At 40.6% G+C, this 10,783-nt stretch overlaps 1 protein-coding gene across 1 annotated transcript; it reads left to right on the top strand.

Moving 5' to 3' along the window:
• Positions 1-216: 216 nt before the first annotated feature.
• LOC137803575 (guanine nucleotide-binding protein G(i) subunit alpha-1) lies at positions 217-9,904 on the top strand. The gene is made up of 10 exons (XM_068602142.1): positions 217-333; positions 572-700; positions 3,838-3,880; positions 4,806-4,947; positions 5,918-6,075; positions 6,170-6,298; positions 6,939-7,068; positions 7,160-7,313; positions 8,492-8,684; positions 8,775-9,904. Exons 2-9 carry the CDS (start codon positions 583-585, stop codon positions 8,680-8,682), a joined length of 1,065 nt encoding a protein of 354 aa, XP_068458243.1. The 5' UTR covers positions 217-333; positions 572-582; the 3' UTR covers positions 8,683-8,684; positions 8,775-9,904.
• Positions 9,905-10,783: the final 879 nt, after the last annotated feature.

Raw genomic sequence — 10,783 nt, 5'->3', positions numbered from 1 at the left:
TGTTTAGAAAGAAACTCAAATATTTGTCTTCCCACATATATTTTCGCTTCCAGCATACCTAACTTGTTTCTCTTTTATTTTCTAGGACTAAATGGTTCTCACCAATAATCACAGCAGACTGAAATAAGAAGCTTAACATTTAAAAAGAAGCCTGTTGCTCTGTCACGCATGCGCACTTCACACGTATGCGCGAAGACCAGGAAGCGAACAATTTGTGTCCGTCTACTCTTTTCTGTAAATGCTTCTTCTGGCTTTGACTGAGGCTTTCGTGTTGCCAACGTTATTAGAAACACACAACAGGAAAGCTAGCTATCGAGAGAACCGCGCGTTGTGGTAAACTAACATTTCAGTCTTAACCGAGGAATCGGAAGCTCGAGTGCCAGGCTAGGGCGTGTTTGAATCTCAAGTGTTGGAGAGACACACCACCGCCTCCTCCTCCTCCTCCTCCTCCTCCACCCCCTCCTCCTCCTCCTCCCCACCAGATGCTAGCTCGGTAGCCTCTGCATGTTGTTTCACTCCTAGTTACAGTTGTGTTATAGTCTGCATTTTGTTTTATTTATTCGGAGGACAGTCGACAAGAAGATGGGATGTACTCTGAGCACGGACGACAAGGCGGCGCAGGAGCGGAGCAAGATGATCGACCGGAATCTGCGGGACGACGGAGAAAAGGCAGCCCGGGAGGTCAAGCTGCTGCTGCTCGGTGAGAGAAAGATGGATGGACGGAGGGAAGGGGTCTATTTGCTGGAGAGGGACTTCCCTAATGCCCACCGTCTGCTGCTGCAAACTTAAATCCAACCTGTTACACATTAAAACGCGTTTCTGTACCAGCGGGAGTTTAAATCAAAGTTTTATTTCGTTTGGTTCACGGCGAATAACGCGACGGGATAACTTTGATGAAACTAAAAAGTGGTGGAGTTTGAGACATTTCAGGGCTTCACATGAACGGGAGGGGAGGGGGAAGGTAGTTAGCTATAAAGTTATGGCTGCTGGGTTTATTTATGTTTACCCTCTGCAATACAATCATTCCAGTCAATACACTACCGACCAGTAGTCTCTCTCCCCTCCCCAGGGTTGCTGGTAGTGTTTCAGTGAGCCAGTTAAGCGTTCAGCGATTAGCTACTTAGCTCGTTAGCGTCCTAATGCTAGCTAGGATTAACGCTAGTTAGCTCGCCGAAAGCTTAACCTTTAACAATGTCTGAGAGGAAGATTTATTCTCAACTGTCCGTCAAAAAACACGTCTGTACTGTTGTGGTTATTATGACACCAGTACTACATTATTACAAGTTAAATTACAGTCGCTATATTCCAGTTTCACGTAAACACTTAACGGAGCGTCAACGTCACTTTAGGCCGGTTGACTGGTGCTACAGGCTACCCGACTGGGAGACACTCGTTCGTGTTTTTTTTGTGGCAAATTATGAATAAATGTCCCCCCATTCAACGTAGAAGTGAGCGTTTGTGAAAATATCGATGAATGTAACATCAGTGGAGGGTTTAGAGGTCATGCCAGCTGTGCTGGTCGACTTGCCCAATGTTTCCGTTAACTCCAGAGACGAGAGGACCGACATCGTGATGCAATTATGAGTTAAATTATACGTTCATGTTATTAGTCATGTGAGGATATCGGTACTGACTAATGGGCACGTTATACTCCATTTAAAATGATAGTGTGTCATTGGTGTGGTCATTTTAATATGATGGTCGATAAGACAGGGACTCGCACGCCCTTTTTAATCAGCTGGAACAGGGAAATGTGTTTGTGTATCACTGAACCATAAAGCAGCCGTTGTATTTTGTGGTAAAAACAGCAGTTAATTAATAGAAAGCTAAAATGATGATTCATCAAATGATCACATACATATATCGGTGTTACATCTCACAGTTTTATCTGGAAGTGTTCAATTGTTTTAAGGGAAATAGCCACACCTTCTCTCTAATCTGGCCCTTAGTGGCAGCTGATGACCATTGCAGGCTGTCTCAGACAGGAAAAGACGGCCAAGAGGTTGCATAGCAACCTTTGCAGCCTGGCTCACTGCAATACGCATCTGTGGCAATTATATACACACACAACCAAGGCGGCTGGTGCATGCTAACTGGATGGCTGCCTGGATAATGCTGTCGACAAGCAGTGTTTCAGAAAATGCAACAATCTGCATCTTTTTTTGTGGATTGCTGCTCAGACATGTCCGTGTACCATCACAGATCTGTTTTCTGCCTTTTCCACAATCACCCACACTCTGCAATGCGCAGCCGCAGCAGTCTGTTCTTGTATGTTTGTGCGTCATTTGAGATGGACCTGATTTAAATTTTCATGTTTTTTTTTTTATCCTCCCGGTCACGATTCTTACCAGCACCTATATGAAATGTCAGAGATTAGTTTGTGATTTTTTTTTTGTCTGATGGAGCAATTACTATGTCACATGGATGCATTTCCCATTTGTTGAATGTTTTTTTATACCGTGTGAGGCAGCGCTGCAATAAGCATGCAAGGCAAAGCTGCATATCTCGGGCAACCCACAAGGGGTGTTAAAATAAGGCAGTAATCTGCAACTGATATGTTCTTGAGACAAGTATTTTGCGTGGGAGGGCTGCCTCAGATGTGGACAAATGCAAATCATAAAGATTGACGTTTGTTTGTGTGTTGCGGCATTTCCGCAAACCAGAGCAGTAAAAAGCAGGACAGTGGAGAGGCACGGTGTTTGTTTACTGTGGAGATATCTGCGTCTCATATGGCTCGATGGGAATGTGTGTTCCCCGGTCCACAGTCGCCCTATCAAACATCCTAGCTCATAAACCTAAATGTTTTACTTCCATTTTTTAACATGATTTTTATCCTTTAAGCTCTTCAATTTCACCAGCTCAGCGAGGTGTGAGTGTGTCTGTAACTCAAATTTAAGTATGGTGTGATGTTTGCAGTAATATTAGCTCTGTGTCTGCGGTGCATGGCTGTTTATCATAAGGGACGATGAACTGGTGAACAGTTCTCCTCACCAGGGAGCTGATAGTCCCTGCAGAGGTAAGGTAATTAAAATGTTGTGGGCTCAGCATGATGCGTGCGCTGTATCTCACAGGGAGTTGGAGCTGTATAAGAGACTATATAACAAACACTTTTTTAAAATTATTCATACAGATGACAGATTTGCAAAATTGTATGTTTCTTGTATTTCTTAACTTTTTATTGTGTTTAAGCTATAATATGATTTATTTGTTATTGATCTCAAGTAAATCATCTTGTCTATATGAGAATCATCTGACAGCTCTGAGTCCATCTAGCCATTCTGATGCAGCAGACATTTCTAACCGATGATTTAAGCTTTGTATAATCTCATTGACGAAGGATCCTCTTAATTAATCCAATTACACTGTGACCTGGCTAAACAGGGTGTTAGACACTTCCTCAATGCGTTCTGTGACTGTGTAGCCTCCGATGGGTTCCAAGTGAAAGTTAACCCACTTATTTAATTGACAGTGATTTGTTTTATTTATTTTCTTGGCGTGGTATATGAATTGCCATCATATCTCATATCTTAGCATTGGATTGTTGTGCTTTTACAGGAAGTCTGCATGCCAACATATTGATTGCTCATTTAGGTTTCATGTCTGGACATGTTTGTTCATGCGGTGCATAAATTATGAAGTCGAACCATAACAATGGACAAAAACTCAAACCAGAATGATCCTTTCAAGTATTCTCATACCACAGAGATACTGAAGCCTCGTGTCAGAGGGGTTTGTGAATACTGTACCAACTTGTCTAACATCTGTTATTTATACTTAAAAATAATTAACATCATCGACTCTAATTTAATCTTCTGTGCCATCTGCTCTCTGTTTTAGGTGCGGGAGAGTCTGGTAAAAGTACAATTGTAAAACAGATGAAGTAAGTGTCAACACCTTAACATTTAACACTTTTTCAGGCCTTTTGACTGACCTCAGACTGCAAAACAAATGACACATTTTACAGTTATTTGGCATTTATTTTACACTTAGAATTTGGAAACACACAAAAACGGCATAAAGTACATATAGTGCACTCGGAAGTGAATAAAGTATATTTTTTAAACGGCCATCATTTCATCCATATTGGTCAAGCTTGCATATTAGAACAATACAAGTCAAGTGTGACTCACAGGATGTAGACTGTGGTTATTCTGGCCATTTCACACAGCCCTTTCCTGCCCTTCCTCTATCTGCGCTATGTATTTTGCAAGAACACCATCGCTGCACCATGTGCTTAGTGCCACCCAAAGCTCTCGTGATTGATTTAAAGAATTTCAAATTAGCTGAATGATAATGTGTTGAGCCAGACCTTTCTTTAGTGCTGTGAAGATGGGTATGGTAATGAGACTAATAACAGTTCATTGAGTATATTATTTCAGTCTTACTGGCTATCATTCGAAAACAAATTGTTTAAACATGTCTCAGACACTTAAACAAAAGTAATCTCATGACTAATCTGAACGAAAAGTCTTAATCCAGACAGTAAGCATTACCCTTCAGTTTCTTACACAATTAAAAAACATTTAAAATTGTAAAAATGTAAATTATAAAATAAATCTTTAAAAAGATAGGTGTTTTTTTATACATGAATGTTTCCATGAATTCAATTTGTGAATGCAAAACATTTTTCAGTTTTACAAAAACGTAGGCACTGCCCTTTAAACTAAAACATCACTAAACCCAAACAATGCAGCTGCATGGTTTGTCTTAGCTAACAACTGCTGGTAGACCATAATGATCTATGAAAAGGAATCCATGAAAATGCTACTTGTAGACAAAGTGTCAATGTCCTCCTTGTGTGCCAGGATCATCCATGAAGCAGGCTACTCAGAGGAGGAGTGTAAGCAGTACAAGGCCGTGGTCTACAGCAACACCATCCAGTCCATCATCGCCATCATCAGAGCTATGGGACGCCTCAAGATTGACTTTGCTGATCCTGCCAGAGCGGTGAGCGTGACCAAACAAAGCATTTCCACTGTTCTTGGGACATTACAGGTTGCATTTCTGTGCATTTATATAGGTCAGTTCTATGAGGGCAACAACCAGTTACTCATATGTTACGTCACCCTTCCCTACTCGGCTAATTCTTCTCTCGTCCTCCTCTGCAGCAGGTCAGATAGAGCTGGTATGGGTTTAGTATCACATTTTAAAACGTACTGCCTACTGACACAAGAACTGTCTGTAGGTCCTCGAGTTGATACGGTCACATTGCTGTGTACTTGTTCATAAACAGAGGGTTGAGTTTTACGTAATAATCAACATTTCTGTTTCCCTTGGTTTTTGTAGACGTTCTGCTCTATAGTTTGGGGTTTTCTATCATGGATGTATGTTGTTAGCACAACCTTTTTGAAAATATATTTAATACATAATTCTGGGGAATTTTCTATTCTTGTTTTCGCGAAACAGACTTCTGTTTCATTTTGTGGGACTGTTTTTTTCCCTGGCATAACAAGTGGCTTAGTCATTGCTTCAGCGTGACTGGCCAACCCTGTCATCGTGACCAATTTTACACCCAAAGCTTTTCCTCGATTTCATGTTCATGCAGATATAATTTCTTTTCAACACTGACCTGCTTCAGATGCTGTGTAGCCTTTCACACCTATTTCATGCAAATTGTCATAGTTAAAAGGACTGTTATCTTTAATTTATCACTTCAAAACGGGCATGTTTGTCTGTTTGGCAGAGCTCTTGCTGTGATTTCACTTATTTAATTCAAACTTACTCCGTTAAGATTAATATGTTATGGAAACGAATCGAATATAACTGATGATAAAACAAATGTCCAAGGCAATGCTCCCAAATCTTTAAATATTTTGATGTTGGATGCACGGTAAACTCTTCCCTAGCAAAGCTCTTTTACATTTATATGAAGAAATTGTGGCTCATGACTGTAATTGAAGGGTCTTTGTCTCGTTAGGATGATGCGCGGCAGCTGTTCGTCTTGGCAGGTTCAGCAGAGGAGGGCTTTATGACAGGCGAACTAGCCGGGGTCATCCAGCGGCTGTGGAAGGATGGAGGCGTTCAGGCCTGCTTCAGCCGCTCCCGGGAGTATCAGCTCAATGACTCTGCAGCTTAGTGAGTTGACTGCACGGACCATTCAACACTCTTAGTCTGCAAACATGTGTATAATGTTTTTTAAACTATCCCGTTTCTCTTTTCTCCTCCAAAGCTACCTGAACGACTTGGACAGGATATCCCATGGTGCTTATGTGCCCACCCAACAGGATGTGCTGAGGACCAGAGTCAAAACCACTGGTATTGTGGAAACGCACTTCACTTTCAAGGACCTGCACTTCAAGTGAGTACAACCCCCACAGTTAATCCACTCCACTCAACTGTAGGATGACTCTGAATCGCCTCCCGATTCGTTCATTGATTCTAAAAGGCCTGCTGCTCATTGACGGCTGTTACCATGGCTTAGACAAACATTGGACCAATCAGAGTTTAATCAACAGGATTAAAAATGACGATACAAGAAAAGGCGCAACAGTCATGACAAGGAACATCAGAGAAATATCGCCATAAGCAGATGAGATGGACGCAGCTAAACGCTAAAATGAACGCCTGGCATTGGCTGAGCAGACTCATCACTGGCTACTGATTAGTTGTGTTAAAACCTCGACCGACAACGCAACTCCCCATAACAAAAAAACTAACTCTTACAGGCTTGTCACTTACCTATTTGTTTTATTTGCATCTCTTAAAGCAGTCGATTACAGACACTTGGTAAGAAGCGGCACTCCCATGTCTTGAATCAAATGAAGATTAAAGAGTCGGTATATTATTGTCATAATGCGGTGGTAGAAGTTGTGGTAATAAATTCACCATGGCGACATGGAAATGTGGAATTACGACTGACAGGATGAAGAATTGATGTTTCGGAGAATCTTGATTTGTTTGTGTGGTATATATTATTTACATCTGTGGTCTTCCTGCAGAATGTTTGATGTCGGCGGACAGAGATCAGAGAGGAAGAAGTGGATCCATTGTTTTGAGGGAGTCACTGCCATCATCTTCTGTGTGGCTCTGAGTGACTATGACCTGGTGCTGGCTGAGGACGAGGAGATGGTTAGACCCGTCTGATCTAAACATAGCGCGAGTCATTTTATTGTGCAGCTTCTCTGGTTGGTTACAACTTTGTGTTTCGCCTCTCACTCAGAATCGAATGCATGAGAGCATGAAGCTGTTCGACTCCATCTGCAACAACAAGTGGTTCACAGACACCTCCATCATCCTCTTCCTCAACAAGAAAGACCTGTTTGAGGAAAAGATCAAAAAGAGCCCTCTCACAATCTGCTACCCAGAATATGCAGGTGAGAGAGAGACACACACACACACACACACACACACACACACACACACACACACACACACACACACACACACACTACGGATTCTGAGTGCAAAGCAGGCGTGTTTTACATGCAAATACTGTACTTTGTGTGTTAGTGTTGCACATAACTCATTAATTCCGGCCAAGTATACTTGGTGCTTATTAGTCATCCTAAATGCTGCACGTATAACATTCTAAAAAACATAACGTCTTTTAAGGGATATTTGCCTTTTTAGACTCTGAATTGAGGTCCAGAAAATTCTCTGACCTTGACCTATTCCTTTTCAAATAGCCTGTTAGCTCCTTGCTGCCTCTCAAAGGTGTGGCAGTCTCTGCAGATGACACAAACATGTTTCTTTATTCTCAGCTCTGCTCTTTAACTGTGTGGGCTTCTTCATGTTTATAACAATGTCTCCCTGTTGAATTTATTGATACTAAGTTTTCACAGATGTACCCATATTATCAAACTCTAAAACAGTCTCATTTTGTATGTGTTAAAGCTAAACAAGCTCTTCACATTTGATGTATATGAATTGTAAAAAAATAAAGTACTTGTTATTTGTTATTACTTGTTTAAGCTATAACTTGCCTACAACCAGCAGACTTATGTTGTTCAGTTCAGGTGGACAAACTGTTTTTTAAATTGTATGTTTTTATGTAGCAAAAGCAAAATCCTTGCACCTTTTTATCTTCATTTATTCCCAGTACATCAATAAATAAAAACCATTGTCTGATGACATGGAGCAACGTGTTGGTGAATCTGCTCTGTGGCACGCAGGTTGAATTGCCATTGCTAAATACATTATGGTGGAGTCAAGTAAATTAAAAACAATGTGAGGCCAACACACATTTCCCTCACTGGCCACTTTATTAGGTACACCTGTACAATATTGGTATTGAACGGTGTTCTGAAGTATTTTATCCATGTTTACTGTGTATTGAAACAACTACTTCTGATCAAGTGATTAGAATTGGATTGGACATAAACATGTCCAATTTTAGTTAATACCTAGTGTGTTTAAATGATTTATTTGACAGTAGATAGTTTTTTATTTAATTTATCTGTGTAACAAAGATATTAAAACGTCTTAAATTTGATTTGTTTTAACATTGCTGTGCTCTTTCTCTCCTCATTGTGTCACCTTTGTCCTCCTTCAGGCTCCAACACCTACGAAGAGGCAGCGGCTTACATTCAGTGCCAGTTTGAGGACCTGAACAAGAGAAAGGACACTAAGGAGATCTACACCCACTTCACCTGTGCCACCGACACCAAGAACGTGCAGTTTGTGTTTGATGCCGTCACTGACGTCATCATCAAGAACAACCTGAAGGACTGTGGCCTCTTCTGAAGGTAACGAGGCCACAGGACGAACAGCAAGGTGTGATCCGTGAGATTGTTCTGCTCTAACCATGATGTCTCCGTTTTCTTGTTGTTGTTCAGGCAGCGGGTGGCTGGCATGCCGAGTGACTTGATTCAAGGGGACTCTGACTGGAGGGAACCTCGCGGACCCTGCTGAAAACGTCACTTTTAACCTCTTATTAACTTATGTTCATCTCTAAAAGTTTTAAAGACGGTGTGTAGAAAACATTTTGTGTAAAATATATTTGTACAACTGTCTATGTTCGGGGATTTTTCACAGTTTTAAAACATACTTGTTTTGCCTTTTTATTATCATTATTTTAAATTTTTATATAAAAAAGGGGGGCCTTGACTTTTTTTTTCGTCCATGAATGAACACTTTTTGTCTTTTGTTTGTAGGTCCTTGTGCCTTGCATGCTTTAGTTGCAGTGTGTTTATTTTTGTTGCGTTAGATCTTAGGTTTATGTAAATGTTACCATTGAACTCTTCCCGCCCCTTTGCCCCTGAGTCCATATTAACTATTTTTTCCTGATTGTCGGATAATTTTTTTGCGTCTTTGGACAAACCAAACAAGACCAAGTCACTCTGTAGACCAATTCACTCTGACATACTGTGAGAGCTGTGTGTAAACCTTTTCGGATGTGAGATTTGCATGTGTGCTGCGAGTGGGAGCTTTGTTTTGATTGAGGCCAAAAGCCAGCGTGCGTGTGTGTGTGTGTGTGTGTCTGCGCGTGTGTGTGAGAGAAAGAGAGAGAGAGAGAGAGAGATAGGAAGAACGTGTGCACAATATAAACAAAGGGACTTTATTCCTCGAATTGTCATCCTCTTTCAAAGTTTTATTTTTCTAAGCGACCAAAAAGAAGCTACTCTCTGTAATTAACGAGTGCACGTTGTTGGTGCGCCGCTACAAACTGTAACATTCCTTATTGAATCAAGAAGCAAAGAGAAGCTTTGAAAAGAGGATGCCAATGGCGGCCTTGTAGCAGACAGTAGGGCCATATGTAGATCTGTGTTCAGTGCATAGACAGATTGAGACATGGCTGGGTGCACTGTTATTGATCATGATGTGTGATGGTTTCAAGTTACATATCCCCCCTCGACCCCCAAACCCTCTGTTTCCATTGGATGGGCACATTAGTGGACTAATCTCCATGATTTTGCTAATAAAAAAAGCTGCTATGGTAAAAAACCATGGCAACTTATGCAACAAACTAGTTTTTCTTTGGACTTTGTGTGTGTGTGTGTGTGTGTGTGTGTGAGAGTGTGTGTGTGAGAGAGAGAGAATAACAGAAATGATAAAAGCGGAAAGTTTAAAAACTATTAAACTACATTTGTTTAAAACAAGGTTCTGATGTTTTTGATAAATTAAAGTGTTTCTCATCAGATTCAAATAAGCCAAATGTCACATTTTGTTTCCAGAGGTACAGAAAGCAGCCTTTGTCTAATATCTGGTACAGTGAACAGCAAAAAGTTGTTGGGGGCAAGTTCATGAATACAGCCATAGATGAGTAGAAGAATCTCAAAAAATCCCCTTTAAGACATGACATATTTAAAAAAAAAAAACTTTTTAAATTATTTTTTTTTAAATACTCTGCTTTATAGTTTGTCTTTTTTTTTAGACAAATTATATCGTAAACTATTAAAAGTACTCTGTGCAAAGTACAGCATCTACAAGCTGATCACAAGATGTCCTCTACTTCTCTGAAAAGTAGTGGCATCTGCGGTGAAAACCAGACATGATCTACGAGGTGCCGGTGCCATGAATTGATCTTGCTCCTACTGCTCAAATCACATGTTGATAAATTGCTTTTCAAGCAAACTAGTAGTGATGTCACAAATCATCTCAAAAGTGTTCAACTGAGATTTAAGGTGAGAACAGAGAGATTAATATGAAAACAGCCTTCTAGTCTAAAACTGCACATACAATGATTGTGCATAGTGAAAGTTCAACATATTGTTAAGTGGAGATACTTTATAATTTATCCTTCAATGAACTAATGCCCATTTCAGGATTTAAAGTCATCTGCTGGTACCGTTCAACAGTCAATGGTTCCCTCTAGTGGTCCAGTAGTGAAACTGCACGTAATGAC

This window comes from Clinocottus analis, unplaced genomic scaffold (assembly GCF_023055335.1).
Source record: "Clinocottus analis isolate CAN_PGR_092001 unplaced genomic scaffold, fCliAna1.0.p SCAF_6, whole genome shotgun sequence".
Lineage (NCBI taxonomy): Eukaryota > Metazoa > Chordata > Actinopteri > Perciformes > Cottidae > Clinocottus > Clinocottus analis.
The sequence above is the reverse complement of the archived record's forward strand: the minus strand, read 5'-3'. Positions and strand labels throughout refer to the sequence as shown.

Coding starts and splice junctions, on each gene's coding strand:
- LOC137803575 (XM_068602142.1), top strand. CDS start 583: ATGGGATGTACTCTGAGCACGGACGACAAGGCGGCGCAGGAGCGGAGC. Junction 3,881..4,805: donor ACAATTGTAAAACAGATGAA/GTAAGTGTCAAC, acceptor CTTGTGTGCCAG/GATCATCCATGAAGCAGGCT. Junction 4,948..5,917: donor TTGCTGATCCTGCCAGAGCG/GTGAGCGTGACC, acceptor TTGTCTCGTTAG/GATGATGCGCGGCAGCTGTT.